The sequence below is a fragment of the Ictidomys tridecemlineatus genome, chromosome 5, assembly GCF_052094955.1.
Source record: "Ictidomys tridecemlineatus isolate mIctTri1 chromosome 5, mIctTri1.hap1, whole genome shotgun sequence".
NCBI lineage: Eukaryota > Metazoa > Chordata > Mammalia > Rodentia > Sciuridae > Ictidomys > Ictidomys tridecemlineatus.
In genome coordinates, this window is record NC_135481.1 from 149,307,252 (window position 1) to 149,329,618 (window position 22,367).

At 44.9% G+C, this 22,367-nt stretch overlaps 1 protein-coding gene across 4 annotated transcripts in view; it reads right to left on the minus strand.

Moving 5' to 3' along the window:
* Pcsk6 (proprotein convertase subtilisin/kexin type 6) overlaps positions 1-22,367 on the minus strand; it is a 185,759-nt gene that overhangs the window by 80,301 nt on the left and 83,091 nt on the right. For all 4 annotated transcript variants that reach the window (XM_078051270.1, XM_078051269.1, XM_078051268.1 and 1 more), the window contains exons 7-9: positions 13,941-14,113; positions 8,571-8,783; positions 4,622-4,722 (exon numbers count right to left, since the gene is read on the minus strand). In XM_078051270.1, the coding sequence (XP_077907396.1) occupies positions 4,622-4,722; positions 8,571-8,783; positions 13,941-14,113 (487 nt within the window). The remainder of the gene's footprint in view (positions 1-4,621; positions 4,723-8,570; positions 8,784-13,940; positions 14,114-22,367) is intronic.

A 22,367-nucleotide genomic window follows, 5' to 3' on the forward strand; every position in this document is an offset into this window, starting at 1 on the left:
TACAGTTTGGTAGCATGAAGTACATGCATATCAATGTGCAGCACGATGCATCACCGGAACTCTGTCATTTCCCAAACAGAAATTCTACCCATGAAACACTAGTGTCCCATTCCTACTTCTCACAGCCCCTGATAACCACCATCCTATTTTCTGTTCCTATGAATTTGACTTTTGTAGGTACCTAAAATAAACGGAATCCTGTCCTATTTGCCTTATTTTACTTAGGATAGTATCTTCAAGGTTCATTTCTTATTATAACATGTGTCAAGATTTCCTTCCTTTTTAATGCTGAATAATATTCCATTGTATGTAGAGACCACATTCTGTTTGTCCATCCATCCATCAATGGACATGTGGGTTGTTTCTCACCATTTGGCTCCTGTTAATAATGCAGCCATGAATATGGGTATGTTAACCCTTTTTTTTTTTTGTCTTCCTGCTTTCAATTCTTCTGGGGTTTCTTGATCATATGGTAATTCCACATGTAATTTTTTTTTTTGGAATTGCCCTACTGTTTTCCACAGTGGCTGCTCCAGTTGCTGTTTCCACCGGTAGCTCCTGCTTTGCCTATTTTCCCATAATGAGCTCACCTGTGCTGTGATCCTGGGGTACCCTCCTCCCTGGAGGCTCTCACTCTTGTCTTCCCTGGTCTCTCTGGTGTGCTCTTGCTGCTGTGCCTGCCTGTTACTGGGTAGTCACTGGCCTCCTTGCTGTTTTACCCCCACCATACCGGCCCATCCAATCTCCAGTACTTTGCCAGGCACAGATTGATCTGCTACTTTCTTCTTACGCTTTTTCTCCTGAGGACCTACATACCAACCTCAAGGGTAGAGAAAAATTCTGAGGCCCAAAGTAGTCTTAAGCAATGCACCCTGGTGTAGTGGTTATTGGCACAAGCTTTGGAGTTCAGATGGAGGAGATGTGGCTGTAGTCATTTTTGGCTATGTGACCTGGCAAATCATTACTGCATGTCAAATGATTGCTGCATGTTATGGGGCTTACTGAAGGATGGCTTAAGCCAATCCCCCGGGAAGCTTAGCATTTAGGTGCTAGGAAAAATGAGATTTAGAGCAAAGGACAGAAAGGCATAAAGTTAGAAATCTTTTTTTTTTTTAAGACTTTGCCTTTTATTTGCACTTATTTTATGATGAATTTATTCCCATAAGTTTTTATTTCTCCAGTTTCTTCTGGGATGACTTTCTTCTATGTAACCTCCTCTTGTGGCTTAGGAGCAGTTTGTTGCTTTTCAGTGAGGATCATCTCAGTGTGGCAGGGGCAGCTCCTGAGCAGGATAATCTGACCATAAGTTCTGTTGGTGGCGAATCTTGGTTGCTTTGTTCACCTGGAAATGCTCCATGACCATTCATCTAAATTTATGTTTAAACCTTTAAGTTCAGCATTAGTCTTGGGATTTTTAAGCATGTGCAACAAAAATCCAGCACTCTTTTTTGGTCATTGACCCTGTGTCCAGCCCCACTGTCCGGCCTGGTCACCCCTATCAGCTCTGCCACCATTCCTGGCACACACTACTTTTTAAAAATGACATCTTTCAGATACTTGGTAGCTTCTTGGATTTGCATACCCTCAATGGCCTAGGCAGTTTCCCAGGTTCCCTTAAAGTGAGCATGAAGATTGGGATCTTTTAATTTCTATGGTATTATAGAGTTCTGAACCATCTTCACAGACTACCCCAGGCTGTTTATGGGAAGAGGAGGCTACAGACCATTCTGTTACGAGGAAATCCGTTTCCTTTTTGATTCCAGTTAATAAAATCCAGTGTAAATGTATGGAAAATATGTCAAGGAAAGGGTGTTGGAAATGTTTTTCTTTCTTTCTTTTGCGGAACTGGGAATCGAGCCCAGGGCCTTGTGCAGTTAGGCAAGTGCTCTACCATTGAGCTACGCCCTAGGCCTGAAAGTGTTTTTCAGTGAAGAAGGAATGGCTGGATGGAAAGTCCTAAGACTGCCTTAAGCTATGGGACAATTCTTACAAATAAGTCTTCCTTCATTCTCATCACACGCTGCCCTTAGGTCCTCCCAATCCCCTTGGGAATTTCTCCCCCCAGGAACATCTGCTTTGCCCTGGTTCCTTCTACACTACAGTGAATGGAGAGATAAGGCAACTCTGAGATTGTGCACCCTAGGCAGGTTGGACTCAGTCTCCAAATCTCCTACACGCAGGCCTGTGGGTTCCCTGGATGTCATTGTTCCTTCCTTGCCCAGTGCCATAAGTTTTTAAGAGCTCTTGGCAGACACTATCTGAAATGAGCTTTGCTTGACTTGTCACCTAAATGTCTGAGAAGGTGCTATGGCAACGAAGAAGATGGATATCTGGGTTTTCATGGATCCATAGGCAAGTTGAGTAGAACCTTCGGTCATGAAGCAGGGTTTGTTTTCTATTTGGTAAACTAAATAGAAACTAACAAAATTCCTCGCATGTTTCCAATAAGAAATAGAAGAAAATAGAGAGCAATGAATTGCTAAGTACGTGAATGCAACTTTCCACACAAGTAACTAATTATTTAGGACTTTTAAAAAGAGCCTCAGGACACAGAAGCTGACATTGTGGCCTGGAAATTGAAAATATTTAGCTGTTTCTTTGTTAAATTGGTAGCATTTGAGTGTTGTGCTCTTTAGTTGTGTGCAAATCAACATGCAAACATGCATAATTACAAGGATTTACGCAGCCCAAACATTCTTTTTGAATCATTGAAAAGCTCATCTACAGCAAACGATTACTGCAGAATGGCTCATTTGTTCCATGTCTGTTTTGATGTCTAAAACTAAAATTTGCTTTTGACCCCATTATTGCATGTGGAGTTAATTCTTTTTTCTTTTTGATCCATTCACACACTAGCAACTCTGGGATTTCTATTGAGTTTATAATAGACAAAGCATTACCCTTTTATCGTCAATTTATGAACTAAAGTTCTTAAAGGGAACACAACAAGCTAAAGCATGCCTTTGGTATGTGGAGTAGAATGGACGCTGGATCCAGTCCCCAGGATCCTCCAAAGGGGAGAAAACAGTGGGCTTAAAGAAAGAAGATACTTCAAAAGATGGGCATAGAACCACCATATGACCCAGCTATACTACTCCTTGATATTTGTTTATCCCAAAGAATTAAAATCATCATATTATAGCAAAACATGCATACCCATGTTTGCATCGGTACAATTCACAATAGCCAAACTGTGGAACGAGCCTAGTTGTCCATTAATAGATGAATAGATAAAGGAAATGTGGTATATGTACAAAATAGAGTTCCATTCAGTCATAGAGAAGAATAAAATGGATGGAACTTGAGAATATTATGTTAAGCAAAATAAGCCAAACTCAGAAGGTCGAGTGTCATATGTTTTCTCTCATATGTGGAAGCTAGAGAGGGAAAAGGGGGGATGAAGGTATGTGGATATGGTGGGGGGTCTCATGAAAATCAAAGGGAGATCAGTAGAGCAAGGAAGGGAAGCAGGGAGAGGGAGGAGAGAAGGAAAGGGGAAATACTGAGAATGATACTGGCAAAATTGTATTGTCAACTTGTATTCATGTACAAATATGTAACAACAAATCCCAGAATTATGTATGACTACAATGCACCCATAAAAAAAAGTGAAAAGAAAAAGTAGAGAAGAAACAACTTTGCAACCATTGGAATTGCCTGAAAAAGGAAGAAAATTCTGATACATGCTACCACAGAGATGAGCCCTGAAGACCTTACACTAAGTGAAGTAAATCAGCTACACAAGGACAAAACAGGTGGAGTATCCATTATCCAAAATTCTTAGGACTAGAAGTATTTTAGATTTTTTTTATATTCTTTTTGAGATTTTTGGAGCTTTTACATAGACTTAATGGGTTGATCCTTAATCTGAAATCCAAACTACTCCAAAAGATGACCATTTCTGACCATGGTGTTAGCACTCAATTTGTTTTTGGATTTTGGAGCCGTCTGGATGTCAGATTTGAATTTTAGAGATACTCTACCTGTGCTGTAAGACTCCATATGAGGTCTGTAGCATAATCAAATCCATAGAGATGGAAAGGAAAATGGTAGTCGTCAGGGGCTGGAGAGAGTGTTATGAGCTGAATTGTTTCATATGTTGAACACCTCAGCCTAGCATGTGACCATATTTGGAGACAGGACTTTCAAAAGTAATTAAGGTAAGTGAAGTTACTTGGGGGAACCTTCATCTACTATGTCTAGTGCTCTTATGAGAAGAGGAAATCTAGACCCCGACAAGGGATGATGACATGGAGACACATAGAGAGGCGGCTGCCTACTAGTTAAAAAGACACCAACTCTGCTGACACCTGGATCTAGGACCCCTAATCTGCAGAACTTTGAGACAACGAGTTTCTGTGATATAAGTTGCCTTTTCTGACAGTCTGAGCAGATGAACACAGATAGCTGGCGCTTCATGGTTCAGAGTTTCAGTGTGGGAAGGTGGAGGACTCCTGGAGGTGGGTGATATCGTGAAGGCTGCACAACAATGTACTGAATGCATTTGATGCTGCTGAGCTATACACTTAAAGGTGGTTAAAATGGTAAACTTTATGTATATTTTGCCACAATGTAAACAATTTTTTAAAAAAAAGGAAAAGAAAGGAAAGTGAAAACTTACTTTGCTTCTAGAGCCAAGGCGATGATGCCCGCCACCATGGGGGCTGAGACCGAGGTCCCGGTGTGGCCATCTGTGCAGCGCTGACGCAAATCAGTGGTGACCTGGGTGAGAGAAAGGTATGTGAGACAGGGAAGGCATGAGGGCTGACTCAGTCTCATGCTGCAGACTGGAGAGTGTGACCCTGGGTGCCAGGAACAGAAAAGGCACTGGGCAAACACATTGTCTGGTGCTCCCCACTTGATGGCTCGTCTCACGTGTGAAGTGCTGCAGGAACAGGCTAACCTCAGGGTGAAGATGGGGATGAGGCAGGGAAAGAGAAGCAGCCGGCAAACACACATCATGAGCTCAGCTTATTCTTTAGTACTGCAGAAGTCTGTGCAGAGAAATAGGAAAAGCAAATTGAAACAAAGGGGGACCCTCCATAAGTCCTTTCCTTGAGGCACCAGGCACTGTGCGTCTTCCACTAATGCCTAAGAGTTCCTACAGCAAGACCATCCCAGAGCCCACCTCAGTGACTTCCTGATTTTAGGGCAACTGAAAACCAACTGTTCATGGTGTACCCAAGTGGCTGGACAGTGTTATGTTATTTAGCCTCAAAGTTACATATTGGAGTCTCCACCCTGATGTCCCCCTCAGTGGGCCCAAAGCACCCCAGTTCTGTCTACAGAAACAGATAAACCTGGAGTGTCCTCGGCATCTGAGCAGAATGAAGAGCCAGTTGCTGTCTTTGGGAAAGTGAGCCTGGCTCTACCAGTTGTGTGTGTGGGGGGTGTTGGCCCACCTGAGAGGCAAGGTGGGATGGGCCTTGCTGCTCATCCTGATCTGCACCCCCTCTTGAAACTGAAACAGGGAGCGGTGGCATTGGGATCAGCATGTGTGTTCTGCTGTTGTGGACAGGATCGTGCCTCCTGGGGATCTTTGCTTTTAGTGCTCCTCCCATGCCCTTTGCAGATGGAATTAAGTTGCTCACCAGCTGTAAATTGGGGAGCTGATCCTGGGTTACCTGGGAGGGCCCTGAGAAGTGAAAGGGGGCTGGGAGTGCGGCTCAGTGGTAGAGTGCTTGCCTAGCACTGCTGGCTTGGAAGGGAGATCTGGGGAGACCTAAGCCAAGGACTGTGAGTGGCTCTGGAATGAGAGTGCCCCTCGTCAGAGCCCATGAGCAAAGGAGGACCTAAGTCCCATGGCCACAGGAAGCTGAATACTGCCCACAATCTAAATGTGTACGGAAATAGGTTCTTCCCCAAAGCTGCCAGAAAGGAGCACGGCCTGCCAACATATTGATTTCAGGCTTATGAGACTCCAAGCAGAGACCCAGCAAGGCTGCTGGATTTCTGACCTATAGGATTGTGAGATATAAATTTTGTGCTGTTTTAAGCTGCTAAGTTAGTGATAATTTGTTATGGCAGGAACAGGAAACTAACCCACCCACCCGCCCACCACAAGGCTCCAGTAGCCAATTTGTGTAAGCCTTGAGAACAAATTTCTCCAGTGATAACAACCCAGCCTTCCACATGTTTCCCCTGTCTCACTTTAGCTGAGCTGACAATTCCGCAGTGGAGGGGGATCTGGGTCACACAGGCACAGGAAGATCTGACAGGAATGTCCACAGAGGCTGCCTTCCTCCCTGCCAGTCCAGAAAGCCTAAGGCACCTTGACATGGAGAGAGCAGCTGAGGGCAAGGGAAAAGGGCCCAGGATGCAACCTCTCTGCCCCCAGCCTCTTCATATGCAAACAGGCACAATGATAGGCCCCTGCACAGACTCGTGCTGGGTAAATGGTGGCCAACAAGGGAAACTAAGGGTGGCTGGGCAGGAAGCCAAGCAACTGAGAGCATGTAGGGCCCAAGGTTCACTCTCCAGCCTCAGAGAAGGTGAGGAGTGAGCAAGATCCCCAGGGGGACAGCTAAACAGGGAGGGCAGCCTCCTGTGAGTCCTAGTGCTGTGCCAGAAACATGGTTCATGTTTACTGAACGTATAAACCCTCTGCTGAGGTCAGAGATGCAAGCTGTTGGTTTTTCTTCTTTGATCACGAGTCAATCAGTGGGGGTCATCCCTCACACCAGAAAGACACAGCTTGACATTCACTGGACTGAGAGGGATGAAGCACACAAGGGCACAGACATTTGACTACTGTCAGAGATCTGCCGAACTCAAGACTACGAGGTGCCGACTGTCCAGATCAGTTGCTTGTCCCCTTGCAGGATATCTGAGTGGACTCAAAGCAAACACTGGGCTCTAGTGGAGCAGAGGGAAAATGCCACCCATACTATCAGAGTAGAGTTCTGGTACAGTAACTCTAACTGGTTCCATTTTCTCTTTTATTGTGCTCCCAACTACATCTTCTTACCCACACATTATTGCTCAGAGAATTTCTTTTTCAAAAGAAAAAAAAAAGGGGGGGGGGTATTAAAGCATCTTTCTTTTCTTTAATTTTTTTTTAGTTGTCAGTGGACCTTTATTTTATTTATTTTTATGTGTTGCTGAGAATTGAACCCAGTGCCTCACCCATGTCAGGCAAGTGCTCTGCCACTGAGCCACAACCCTAGCCTGTATTAAAGGATCTTGTAGTTAAAGTGTGTGCACATGCATGCACAAATACACACATGCTAGCATGATTAAATAAGCAAATAAAGCCACGAGTCCTGCTTCCAGAATTGAGTGACACCATCCTCCCAGAACACAGCCCACGGTACAAAATGCTCAATAATTCGAGCCTCAACTTGCTCCCAGTTGGGTTTCAGCCCAAACATCTGTTTAATAAGACTCCAGCAAGTCCATGCTCAAATGAGCTGGATGCCTAAATGAACAGGACATCATTTAGAATCTCAGCTGCCCATCCCAGGGGCGAGGGCTGCAGGAGAAAGGGAAAGTAACAACTTAAATTAAGGCCTTAGTCAAGCAGCCTGGGCTGTGGCCAGGCGGGCAGTGGAATGGTGGTGGCTGATCTTTCACGGGTGCAGAGCAAAGCAAAGAATGGGAAGCCTGTGTACTTCCCCAGAAAAATGTAAAAATAAATTTGCAAATAATTTCTAAAGATGTAGCTAAGCACCAGGAGAAATAAAAGATGCTGGTGAGCTTTAAAATTAAACCATGTCTGGCCTGCTCTGTGGTCTCATTTTTTAAATGTCTATAAACTAACTTAACAGTCATTAAGTTAGTACATTTGAATTCTGCATTAACTAGATGGGAAACCCTCCCTTTTTCCATTTTTTTTTTTTTAAATTAGGAAAGTGTATAGGGAAGAAAGTGGAACAAATTCCACCCACATAGGAAAACCGTTACCGTATGAAAGGTCAGTCAGGGGCTGGATATGTGGCTCAGTGGTACAGTCCTGGGCAATTCCCTGGGTTCCATTCTCAGCACCACCCACCCCACAAAAAAAAAAAAATAAAAGAAATAGAGAAAGATAAATCCCACATATTCAATGAAGTGAGCAGAACAGACAGAAACCATTGGTTGACTTCCAAGTGGCCACCATGTGCCCTTTAGTAGCAGCAGAAAGCCTAGAAGAACACTTGGATTTCCAGAATATTCCAGTATCAAAGCAAGACTTTTTCTTACTCTATTTTACACGTGGGAACTGGACTGGTCAATTGAATTCTGAGTGATGCAACCACAGAATTTCAGAGAGCTAAAAGGAGAAACGATGAGAAATGAACCCCATTCTTAAATGATATTTTTGGATCACTAAAGCCAGAGAGGGTTTCAATTGGTATTTCTGGGCACAGAGGAGAAAGGCAGGGTCGGAGGCAGGCTGCCAAGGGACCGAGGTTGACCTCAAGGCTCAAATGGTTTGCCAAGGACTGAGGCTGGGAACCTGGGATCCAGCACAATTTGGCCTCATTCTAATTCACCTGTAGGGAAAAGGAGGTCTCCCCACCCGCTGCCACCCCCGTCCCAGAGAGATGACATACGTGCTATAAACCCTCTAACTTTCCAGGAAAACTTACAATTTTCCGTTCATAGAAGGCCCCGCTGCTGTAGGTGGTAGCCAGGGTGGAGGCACACTCCTCTAAGTACCAGGGCTTGTGGCCATTCTCGGTGGTGCTGCTCACAGAGATGGTGTAAATGCTGTTGGTGTAGCCGTCACAGGAGCAGTAGTCCCCCTCTCTCCCACCATTCCCAGAGGCCCAGACGAAAATGGATCCCAGGCCCTGCCGGCCCTAGATGGGAGCAAGAACAACAAGGAATGAGCCAGGGCAGCCAGAACCTCCCTACCTGAAGTCACACCTTCTAAATATTCAACCAAAGGGACTAAGAAGGATGTACTGAGACCATCCAGGTGCAAACTTCTCTATTGATTTTAATGGGGCAATTTTGCCTGTGGCATCAGCTTTAAAACTGTAAAACCCCCAGATCATGTAAGGGGAGGAGAGGCAGAAAGAATCCTTTGCTCTTCTCAGGAAAATCCAGGGCCTAACACAAGCTGTTCCACTTCAGAGAAATGCCTCTAATTTTCATTGCAATAGCCAAGAATCAAAGAGACCTGGTAGTGCCACAATAATACCACACTATAGATGATGGTAAAATTCATAACTTTAATTTCTCTGGGTTAAAGGAGCTGGTCTTATGGGAAAAAATCAGGAATTTTCCTGCAAACATTGCTAAAGAGGTACCCTTCTTGGAAGCCAGCTAATTTTGCAAAGAGGGATGAGACCAGGAATTCTGGGTGAAGTCTGAAAAGGTAATACAGTTATGGTTCAAAATGCTGGTGGCTGCCTGCAGGTGTCCTGTTAGAGTTCCCTGCCATGGGAGAGTGTTGGAGTGGTCAGATCATCAACACAGGCCCAACCAGTGGTTTCATCCCTGTGTAGGTTTCCATTGTTAAGAACTTACTCATGAAAGCAAGCCTGTGAGAGACAGTGACAGGTCAGGAGCAGATTCCAGCACTTCTGTTCTATCCCACACCCACAGGATCAATGATTTCTAACCAAACCAACACTCTCTCATGGCAGGGAACTCTAACATCCCAGCTATGAACATTAACTAATGATTAACTAGTGGAAGCCTGGAATGACTGATTCAGTCCAAATAGCTGGACTTGGTGGTGGTGCACAGCCAGCCTCAGTGAGTGGTGCCGACACCCACATGAAACAGGGCCCCCAAGGCTCCTGACTTCTGCATCCTTATTGAGGACCCTCCTTTCCAAACAAAATGACATGTCCCCCAATCAATCAATTTAAAGATAACTTTCAACCTAATTTTGCAACCCCTGTGGAGACAATTTGAAGCCCTACTGTGATTGAATACAAATAGAATTCAAGTCTGTCCTTGGTTAAGTGGACCACTTCTGCTATAAGTTTTGCATCACTCCACTTTGTGGGCCAAGGGGATTCTAGTTCTAACCCAAGTTTCCCAAGAGAGTAGGCACAAAGGTTCACCCAGTCCAGCTACTTCAAGTAGCTACATTCACTCAGCTTTCTGCATTTCTGAGATGGGTTTGTCCAAGTAGTCAAGAGCTCACCAAAATGGTTACCCTCATTTATCAAAAAGGTTAACTTCTAGATTAAAGGAACAAAGTACTAAGGAAAGTGGGTGTGTCCATGCAATTATAATCATGTGCCAAATAAGAATGTTTCAATTAGTGATGGGCCAAATGTAGGACCGTGGTAATATCATATAGATAGGTGTGGAGAAGGCTAGACCATCTAGGTTTGTGTGAGTGCACTCTGTGATGTTCACACAATGATGAAATTGTCTAACAATGCGTTTCTCAGATTATATCCCATCATTAAGCAAAGAAAGACTATAATTACCTGTTGGAAAAGATTAATCAGAGAAGCTGTTTAAAACAACCAAAATCCAAGTAAAGAGGAATTTAACCCATTGGAGCCTATCTTTCTGCCACATGAGAATCATCCCTAAGACATAGTTACTCTTAATTCTCCCTATCCCACTCAAAAAACTTATAAAATGTTATCATTTTGCAAAGTGGAGCAGCATCCTTATTGTCCTGAAGGCACAGAGAATAGCTTAAAACAGTGCTCCTCACACTTAAATGTGCACGCACTTAAGTCCCCTGTGAATCCCTGTTACAATGCAGACTTGTGTGTGTCAGGTCTGGGATAGTGTGGTAGTCAGTTTTCTTGTACTGTAACAAATATCCAAGATAATCAACTTACAAAGGGAAAAGGTTTATTTTGATTCACAGTTTTGGAGATCCTAGTCCATGAACAATTGCACCACTGCTATGAACCTGTGGCAAGCACTTCACAAAAAGAATATGTGGCAGAGGAAGCCCATTTCCATTATGGCTGGAAATGAAAGAAGAAAGAGGAGGGCTGGGTCCCATTACCCCCAGTGACTAGAAGCCCTGCCACTAGGCCCACCTCTTCGAGGCTCCACCACCTCCCAATAACACCCTCTGGGATCCAAGACTTGACACTTGGGCCTTTGGGCCACAATCCAGATCCAAACTGTAGTAAATGGGCCTGAGATTTTAGTGCTGCTGGTTCTGGTCTTCCCACCTTATGCTGTGCATTTACTGCCAGCCCAGCCCCCTCTCACAGGCACGGCAGTATCGCCAGCCTCCTTTTCTTCTTAAAATGCTTCCTGGAAAGGGACCACGGGAAGGAGGCAGAGGAGACACCCAGACGACCTGAGGTGTAAGGGAGGTCCTAGGGGTCCCTGAGGATTTTATGTTCACTCTCCAGGTCTCCCAGGACAGGAGCCACAGGGAATGTGTCCATCCCTCCAGCATGAATCCGCATTCTACTCAGTAAAGCCACAACTTCAACCTGATCAAATCGTATTTCGATGTCCTCCCGGGGGAGTGGTGACTTTATCCATGCGCTCAGAAGCACTCCTCCTGAGGGCTGGCCAGCACCCGCCATCTGGTGAAGACCAGGGTTTTTAGCCCAGTGGGGTTTCGTCTCCCTTCTAAACAAGCCATGGGAGGGGCAAGGACTGACATTAAACAGATCCCTGTGCCAAATTACGGCTTGGAAGGTCTCCTACCACCAGACCACATCATCTACCAGAGATGAAGTCAGATTTTTACAGAGAAAGACCATAGGTGACAAACGGGGCCGCAGGAGGGAAAACAGATGGGGAAGTGTGGTTGGGTTTGAGATCATCAGATTTCTAGGGGGATTTTCCGTGACAGCTTTAGACAGCTGCAATTTAAGGCTCCCTCTATGACATATTTTACTTCAGAATGACTAAAAAAAGAAAATTAAATGACCTCAGTATTTCAAGAAAGCGTGACAAGAAGGACGGGGAGCCACATGGTCTCCTCTGCAAGTCCCTACTCCCCCTGACAGCTTGATGAAGCTGATGTTGCTCAGAATTCAGATTGAAAAGATCCCCTCTCTGCAGCTCCAACTTTTCAAAGTCTCCACGGGCTCCGTCTACACAGATCCGAGGGGACAATCCAAATAATCTCTTAAAAACCATCAATACCTCCCCTGGAAACAGGGTGCCTCGTTCTCAAAGCTCAGATCTTTAGAAATCATCCCAGAAAGGCCAGATGTTCAGTATTAACACCACTCAAAGGGATGTTTCATGCAGAAGAAGCGATCTCTAACTTAAGTCACCCTCCCCGAAAGCTGAAATTCAGCTTAATTTTTAGGACTTTTCACTTGTCATCAAGTTTGAGATCCAAGTGATCTAGTGGGTGGGGGGGGGAACTGAGTCATGGAAAGACCTGATTTATTTATTCAGCGGTCCCTTGTGAGCAGAGGCTCACTTGGTCATCCCTGAATCTGCCAGCACGCGCCCAGCTCAGCACAAGGCCCAGCTCAGGTGTGCTCAGCGGCCTAACAGAAGTCATCTTTGGGTCTCCCTGGAGTCGTGGAGATAAAAGAAGCTGTCAAGCAACCCAAGCCTGACGCATGAGGTCACATGCTGTGAGTCTACTTTTCCTCCTTTACTTTTCTTCTTACATGGAGTATCTAGGTGAGGAATAATCTCAAGAATCGACACCCCCATTTTGGGGGACTAGTTTCTCGGTTGTGAAAGCCTGGGCGGTGGCAGGAAAGGGCAGTGGAAGAGGAAACCTTCATGCACACTGAAGGGCAGCACCCCATCCATCAGAGGAGCTGCAGACCAGACTCCCGGCCTGGGAAGTCTACGGAAATGGAGGGAAACTCCAGGGTTTCAGCACAGTGGGAGGTGGCAAGGTGGGGGGGCCTTCTGAGAGAAAAAGAAATTCACAGATAGCAACCAAACTCAATGCATCCTATAAGGAAATCCAATCATATTATTCAGAAAAATGGAAATCATGAACAACAACAACAAAAAAGATTGTTCCTCTGTGGCTGGAAGGAGATAAAGAAGGCTGTTTTCTTTATAATCCTCTGGAACATTATTTATTTCTTTATTAACTAATTACTGACCACATTTTAATCACTATTTATGAGTTATAATACCATAAGAACTTTAAAAAAAAGTTTTAAATTATATGACTAATAAAATGGGCTTACCTCCCTCTATTCACCTCCTCTCCTCTCCTCCTCAGAAATCAGAGATGCCTGGATTTCATTCTTGAACTCCTGCACCCACCAGCACTCATCAGCCCTACCTTGTGCTTTGGACCGGAGCTTATTGAACCACTCAGGACCTTCTAGATGCCCGTCACAGCTATGTCTGCCTGCTCCAAGAAGCTGTCCTCACCCAGATTTCTTGCCACCGGCTTCTAAGAACTGGTTCATCTCCAGCTACCCACTTCCCATCTCCCAGACTTTCTGATCCATGAGGATCCTGAAAGGACAATCAGTGGCTGGTGGGTGACCTGCTGGGAGGAACCTGCCAGCCTCCCGGGCTTCTGCAGACACCAGCCTCGAGGATATTTCCTCTGCTTCACATCTGATGAAGTTCTACTTTGAAACAGTATGCAGGGCTGTGTGCTGGTTGGGGAGTTGGGTGGGGGGTGTCTAGATAGTGGCTTCCTGCTATTGTGGCATATTGAATTAGCATATACCCTGTGATGGGCACAGAACACTCCATGGCTAGGTACTGATGTGGGTAGATGGCCAAGGCCCAGGATACCCTTTCCACCTGCACAGTCCAAAGAACAAGTAGGTGATTTCTCATCCACCTGAAGACTTCTCAGCCAGGACAGGCAGGCTCCAAGACAGAGGGCTGGGCAGGCAGATGCCAGGCTGACTCTCACTGGAGCGGCTGAAACCTTCCCCATGAGTGGGTAAACAGCCACTTCCTGAGCCTCTAAGTGACTCCTCTCTCACTCTGGTCTTGACACCATAGGGCCCCGCCAGTCCTGTTTCAGGCTGTGGCTGGTATCATTCAGACATTTAACTGTTAAGACTGTTCACTGTCACCCCCATCCCCCGAGCTCCCCTGTAGTCCTGGGTTACTCACACCTTTTTAATGCCATACTCAAAAGCTTGTTTAGCCAGTCGGCCGGGCCCATCCACCGTCTTCCCGTCGTCGTCCGGGCCCCAGCTGGCACTATAAATGTCAATGTAGTTGGGTTTGATGCCCAGGGACTTGGCCTCAACCACATCTGTCACATCGCCGTCCAGCATACGGATGCCTGAAAGCACAGAGGGAGACTCACCGTCAGTGCCCATGATCCTGAGCACGCAGCCAGGGCCGCCCTGGGCTGGGAGGGGAGCGAGACAGAAGAGACCCGAACAGTGTCGAGATCGGGACACTGCGTCACTGAGCTCCCCTGATGGAGCTTTTCCCATGTTGTGGAAAGCTTGCTCCTCCTCTCTGGGCTGGCTGATGGGAAAGAATTAACACGACACCGCAGGCCACATTGTAAACTGCTCCTGTTGCGTTGTGTGGCAGCGACATAAAAAAAAACCCAGCAACTTCCAAGGGAGGATTCAAACGGTTGCCTTCAGTAACATGATGTCATGCAGGTATCTAAAAATGCACACTGGTATAATAGGACTCAGGAGTTCTTTTTCACTTTCCCAGCTGTTCATCACTTATGTTTACTTTTCTTTCCTTTATGAGTCCATCCCTGATGTATAATTTATGATGAATCACTCAGTGAGTTTTTAACTTGGAAGACGGGAGCCCAGTCTATGGAGGAGGGAGTTGGGAGTCTGGGATTTCGCCAGCCATTTATTTTCCCTCTGGGTTCAGGTTCCATGTTCCTAGGAGGGATCCTTCGAGGTGGGGAGTCTAGCTTCACAAGAATTCTCCAAATTAAGGGAGGAGTGGGTTCCCACAAGCCTCTTCCAATGCCTGCTGACCCATCTAGGGGCCCCTCATCCTGGTCCCCTTCCCAGCCTTTGCCTCCATTCCTCTGTGTCCAGCAGGTGTGCCCCTTCCAGCAGCATGTCACCCAGAGAAGGTGGGGTGGACACAGAGGATGAAACTGGGAAGCGGTGAGTAACACAGCCACCAGCACATCCTTTCTGGGTCCTAGAGATACATAAAGTCAGACCTCTCTGAGGCTTGGGAAACTTTGCCACCCCTCTCAGAGGCCCCTCAAGCCCCTCGTACTCTGGCCCCAGATCTGTGTGTGCAATGACCGTGTCTTTTGTCAAAACAAATATTATATCCGAGAGTTACTGAAGATATCATGGAAAAGGGAGCTTTTTCTGATTATAAGAATAATATATGTTCTTGGAAGAATGTTTGGGAAATAGAGAAATAACCAATGATAATATTTTGGTTACTTTCTTCTACTATTTTTCTTTGCCTGCAGCATATAGTTTCTTTCCAAGTCCTTGTTTTAAAATCTGAACTTTATATGGCTCATTTCCCTGTGCCATCAACGACTCAATTTCAAGATATGATTGCAGTGTCCACTCCATGCACCCTGCCCAGGCAGTCCTCCCTCTAGGGCCACCTCCCCAAGCAGAGGTCCCCTGACCTCACTTGTACTGGAACTATGTTCCAGAATGTACATTAACACATAGTGGGGGCTCAAAAGCAGAAACTTCGAATATAGTCATCTTAAAAAGTAAAATACAGTCAGCACTCTGTATCCATGGGTTCTGCAACTGCAGACTCAACCAAAACTATAGGTGAAACTTACTTAAAAAAATTTTTGTCTACTGAAAATGAACACATTCATTTTTTGTCATAATTCCCTAAACAATACAATAACTATGTACATAGATTTACATTGAACTAGGTATTATAAGTCATCTTAGATGATTACAGTATTCAGGAAGAGGCAGAGATTCTGTGCGCATGCTACATTATTTTATATAAGGAATTTGAAGGTCCAAGGATTTTGGCATCCACAGGGGGTCCTAGAATTAATCCCTTGTGCATACTGAGAGATAACTATAGCAGCTTCCCCTGAGCATAAAAAATGGTACAGGACAAAAGCAATAAGAGCCACAGGAAGGAGACCCCAGAAGCAGAAGCCCTCTCCAGGTGCTCAGGAACAAATGTTTTATGTGAATTAAATCTTACTGTCCTAACCATTCAAACTATAATTGTGGGGACACCCTGCTGTCACTTCTGATGAAAATTGATAAACAGAGATCCCTAACATGTACATTTTCAATTTTCTTGTTCTATATTCTCTTGCTCAGTAGCACATGGGTTACAAATAAATAACTGAGTGCACTTTATTATTTGCTACGGTGAGAAATTTCTTGCCTATTATATACTTTCTTTCCAAAGAAAAGTATTTTACTTAAATCATCTCTAGATGACTTGTAAGTCCTAATAAAATGTAAGTGCTATGTACACAGTTGTTATATTTAAAGAGGGAATTTAAAGATTTAACCACAGTTAAACTGCACTCATTTTCCCAATTTGTTCTACCCAATTTTGAAGGTTCAGTTTTCCCTAAGGTTTCTCCTTACTATCTGTCATGAAGCTTCAAGTCATGAGGAAGAGAGATAACACAGGAGTCACTACAGAGGGTCCTTGTGAGGTTAAGGGGCACCGTTAGTGTGGTGGTAGTGGGGGGTAGGGCTAGTCTCACAGCATCTTAGCCCTACACTGCTGTGGGACACCAAGCTTAACTAGAAATTCCTGCTCTGAAAGCCTGGGAACTACACTCAAAATCAATGTCAGAAATTTACAGCAAAGCAATAGCGAAGTTGAGGTGTGGGGGCCATCAGAAGTTCAACAACAGTGCCCAGGGCCATGGGGGAGTGCTAGCCAGGCAGACATGGGCAGTGATGGAAGATGGGGCTGAAGTTATGGGAAGAGCCATGTCTCATAGCTCTAAGGTCTTAAAAATGAGAGAGAGAGGAATAAATTTAACACTAGCACCATCCATCTTCTCTTCTGGCTCTCTCTCCTTTTCTCTTCTTCTCTTTATTGCTCCAGATACCTGGCTGCAGGACAGCCCAGGGAAGACACCACTGTCCTCCTACTTAGATGGTACTGCACTGCAAGGGGCTTGATGCCGTGTCACCAGATCCTTAGGGGAGGCCCAGAGCTCAAGCCTGGGCCTCAAGCCAGCAGGAGGCAGATGGGCATGCCGTGTGCAGAACTCCTGCCATGATCACCAAGTGTGACCAGGAAATAACTTTGGTAGTTCTCATGTCTTATGAAGTCTTAGTTTTATGTACACTGTGATGATGAAAGTCATTGTCTCTATAGAGACGTCAAACAAACCAAAAAGGATGATTAATGTAAAGTGCCTGGTGCACAGAAAGCACTCAGTATAAGTGTCCACTGCCAGCTTGACTCTGCTGAGCCTCAGTTTCCCCATCTGTAAAAAAAATAATAACTTTCTTCTCTTTGTTTTCTAAAGATAGGCTGTCTGTATGTATGAAGAATGGTATTCGCACACATGAAATAAAGCCTTATAAAATAACAGACACGCATGAATCCTCTATCCAATACAGAACGAGGACATGACCTACTGGGTCCTCTACCTGGGTGTCCTCCTGTGGGCCCCACCTCTCACAGGAAACTGCTCACAGAGTCAGAACTTTGCTGCTAGGAATGTTGGGCTTTTAGATTATTCATCCTATTTCCATGTAAAAATAAGTGTTTTAATACAATTGTGTGTTTAAATAATATATAGTATAGTTTTGCCTCTACTGGGAATTAGTCCTTTGGGATTACAATTATCTCCTAGTGATACCTTGTCTTCTCACTTTGTTTATGGAACCTCTTGATAAACAGCAGTTCTTAATGTGTATGGGTGTGTGTGTGCACATGCTCTGGGAATTGAATCCAGGGCCTTGTGCATGCTAAGCACGTGCTGTACCACTGAGCTACACCCCTCTCCCCAGAGGTCTTTAATTTTAATAATGTTAAGAGCTCATTTCCCGATGATCAAGGGAGTCATAATGGGGCCCAAATCTTGCCTGGGTCTGTTGGCATCTATTGTAAGTTTCCTTCTACAGGCAGGGCAGAGCCACTCTAGCTAGCCACAGCCCACGTGAGCTACAGCACTAGCTCATTGCATTTTTCCTTTTTGGGGAGAGGAGAAGTCAGGATGGCCACGAGGTTGCTGTCCTTCCCTAGTCTGTCATCTGGGTGCCCAGCATGTCCATCTCCAGGGCTGATTCAGGCACACTAAACCCAGGCACCCAGCCCCCTCAGCCATGAGCCTTCAAGAGGGGCTACAACCAGCACAGGGAGTTGGTAGTGTGGTGTGGCACAGACATGGTACCTGACAAGACACAAAGCAGCTTACAGTGGGGGAGACAGTCAGGGTCAGGGAACCCTGGGTGGAGTCTTAAATTTGCATGACCTTGGGCCACAGACTCGACCTCTTTAAAACTTGTTTTCTACAATATTTACCTGAGGTGGTAGTTGAAAAGACTAAGGAAAATATAAATTGAGGCCCTGTGTGTGGTCTGGATATGGTTATATGGTTTGAATGTGTCACCCAAGGGTTCCTATGTGGGCAGCTTGGTTCCCAGTATAGTGATAAGGAAATGGAGGAACCTTTAAGAGGTAGGACCTACTGGGAGGTGGTAAGGTCATTGGGGATGTGACCTTGGAAGGAATTTAAGTAGTTCTTGAAGGATCGTGGTTAGCTCCTAAAAAGATGAGTTGTCATAAAGAACGAGCCTGACCCCTGAATCGCTCTCTGGGTTCTTGTCTTATCATGCTCTCTCTCCCTCTTGCACGTGCTCCTGCTATCCACCATGATGTGGTGTATCCAAGGGGGCCCTCATCAGGGCCAGCACTAGGCTGTTTGGAATGCCAGCCTCCAAAACTGTGAGCTTAAGAAACCTCTTTTTGGTTGGGGTTGTGGCTCAGTGGCAGAGTGCTTGCCTAGCATGTGTGAGGCACTAGGTTAGATCCCCACCACCACATAAAAATAAACACATAAAATAAAGGTATTGTGTCCATCTACAACTAAAAAAAAATAAAATAAAAAAGAAATCTCTTTTCTTTCCAAGTTACCCAGCCTCAAATATTTTGTTATAGCAACAGAAAACATACTCATATACCCTGGTACCCAGGGCTTCTGGATAAATGGTAGCAGTATTCTTCATGTCTTTCCATTTAGAAATGAACTTTCCATTGTGGTAGACCTTGCTGACCACAAGCAGCCAAAGTCACTTCTGGTGTTCTAGTGTTGAAATTGAACCTGCTCTTCTACAACTTGACATACAAGTTGTAGGTGGTAAAATGTCTATTTTTGAACAAGAAGAACACGATGGCAGAAGAAATTCAAAAATATGTAAAACATATGACCAGAATGATTTCCCAACACCTCTCATAATGCTTTTTTATCTTGGAAGAAGACTGATGGATGTGTGAGAAAGCAAGCATCATGTATTTAGATTTGAACGGAGCATCTATTTTCCCCAACACTGACAAGTTGCCAACAGAGAAAAGGTAAATATTTTCAGTAGAAACCTGCTGTTCCAACATTAGCTTTAAATGTGACTGGCTCTCTGGAAATGCCAAGGAGAAGAAAAACAGCAATCATTCCTCTAATGAAAAAAGAAAGACCCATTTACTATAAATTGCTGGGTACGAAAATAATTTAGACAAATCATTTTGATGGCAAATTAACTCCCTGTTGTTAGCTTGCTAATGGATTGCTTTTCTGCCTGCTGAATTCAGAGCTCATGGTAGCAAGATAAATTCGCTTGACCCGTCTGTCCACTCTAAGGATGAGGCTGTGGGCACAAGGTGGAAGGAGTGCTCAGAGAAGGAAGATGGTTGCTTTCCTGGGCCTCATGACTTTGGTTGGGGTGAACAAGTCAGATTGCCACTGGGACTTAATCTCCCAATAGACAATCCTAGGTCCTCCCCAGAAGCTTCATCTAGGAAAGAATCAGACAGGTTTGCATCACTTTCAATAATATATGTGTTCCTATTAAATTGCCTAAGCCCAATAATATTTTAAATGCCCCAGGAGAACTTGCTGAAAAGAATGATTTTATAGGTCTCTTGGTGAAGTTAAAAGAAAACACTTCTTTTTTCATAGTGACCCGTCCTTCCTCCTCTTTTACTGTTTCTAATTTATATCTCAACTTTCCAAATAACCGGCTTACGTTAGGCAAGGCTAACTTACAACATGCAATCGGCCCTCTAAAGCAGCACAAGGCATAGTATTTGCACTGAAAACTTTCTGAGCAAGCTCACTGTTAAAAGGAACAGGAAGACTATGCACACACATAACCACACGCACACACAGATAGTAAGTCAGCGTGCTGCCTGAGTTACTACAGTGTGGAGGAAGGCAGGGGAGCTGGCCATGCAGGGGCCACTTTGTTTATTGAGAAATAATGTGTCTTGCCTTCAGCAAACCCAATGGCAATGCAGGAGCAATGAACAGCAGCAAGTAAAAATTAGATTGTAGCTTCCTGAGTTCGACAAATAGGCCTACCCAACAAATTTTGCTCATTAATCCTGAGTTGATTTTAATAAATCCACAGAGATCTTACACCCCCCGCCCCGCCCTGTAAAACTACACTTTGTTCTGTAAGCAACCATTCTGGAACAAGAAAAGTTTCAATAGTTGTTTTAAAATGCTACAATGCTGTTGGATACAGTGATGCACACCTGTAATCCCTGTGGCTCAGGAGGCTGAGGTAGGAGGATTGCAAGTTCAAAACTAGCCTTGGCAACTTAGTAAGGCCCTAAGCAACTTAGCAAGACCCTGTCTCAAAATCAAAAATGGGGAAAGAAAAAAGGAAGTAGCTCAGTGGTCATATGCCCCTGGGTTCAATCACAGTTAAAAAAAAAAAAAAAGTTAAAATCCTAAAAGTTTCTGCCAACTCTCATTAATACTCAAGATAAAAACAGGGCTCTTCAATCTCTAAATATGCTTCCATGCCAAAACCTTAGTCTGGAACTTCCAGGGAATCATGGTGGGCAGAAATATCAAGGCACATGTACATTTAGCACTGTCACATGGAGACCTGCGGTGGGTTACCAACACGCCTCCTTCTCTGCTGCTGGTCTCCTGATGAAGCTGTTCCATCTCCTTCCAGGGATGCACCAGCAAACTCATGGGGAATCCTGCCATGAGATCCCGGCCAGTGACATTCGGTCCCTCCTAAGTAGAGTCTTGTGTTAACTGTGTCTTTTGACATTCTGTATTCTGAAGCTTTGATATCTAGGTGTTGCTAACCCTGAAGAGACTGCTGACCACAAGCAGCCAAAGTCACTTCTGGTGTTCTAGTGTTGAAATTGAACCTGCTCTTCTACAACTTGACATACAAGTTGTAGGTGGTAAAATGTCTATTTTTGAACAAGAAGGTAGCCAACTCCTAGGGATAGTTAACAACTCACCCAGGAGCAAGTCTTTCAAACCAGCAGATCCAGAGTCTACACCTCCAATCACTTCTTCACTGGGATCTCACGCTCCTGGCCATTATTTCCCCACCCTGATGATTCCAGAGCCAGGTATCAAATGAGGGACAGCCCCTAATATCCCACAGCCTGTTGAAATAATTAAAATTAGCCAATCCTAAGCCAGCGCACGCTACTTTGCCTCTCCCCTTTCCCATGGAAACCACATGAAGTTTCTGCCCCACTGACACCCAGTGCTTCAGTGAGGCGCTATGTGATGCAGTGTGTCCCATCCTCTTGGGAACTGTGTGAGTCACAAGTTACCTTTTTAATCAGCGGCAGTCACCTCTCATCAAATGTCCTTGCCAAACCTAGATAATAATAAAAACTATGTTTCTCTTTCATACTCAAGTCCTGTTGGTTTTTTGAAGAATTGTAAAAGACTAGAGAAGCTGACGTCTGGATCAATTCTTTCATGATCTCTTCACTTGGGAACGAGACTAGAAACATAAATGAACTGCACAGAGACTCAGAAATTCAATAAGAGCTGAGAGCTCAGGACACAGGGCGGAACAGCATGCTTCAGAGATGGATGGAACACCCATGTGTCTATACCATGAGGACGGGAAGGAACTCCCAAGATGAGTGGTTGAGACAAAGAAAGCCAATGCTTGCCCTGAATTGCCTTCTGAATGAGACAGGCAGACATTGAAATAAGGCATCACACTATCATGCACAAAGGCCACCTGAGAGTTTGTCAATCAGGCCTGAATGTGCTTTCTCCCTGAGTCAGTGCCTCTGTCTGTCATTCTCACATACATCCAAGAATAAAGCTGCCCCTCCTTAGTATTCCTCCTCTCAGGAACCCTGAAGTGTAACCCAGGCATTCTGGAGCCAATCACCTGTCCTCTGGGGCTGCAGCAGTGCAGCCTGGGGAGGGCATGGCCACCAGGAGACAGGGTGAAGGGCAAAGCTGATTCTTGTCCATCTCCTTCTTCCATGGCTCCTGATCTTCCTAGAGATGCTCAGACCCAGCAGGCAGGGGCCTTCAATAAGAATGTAAGGAATGCCAGGCTTGGTGGCACTTGCCTGTAATCCCTGTGGCTCCAGAGGCTGAGGCAGGAGGATTGCAAGTTCAAAGCCAG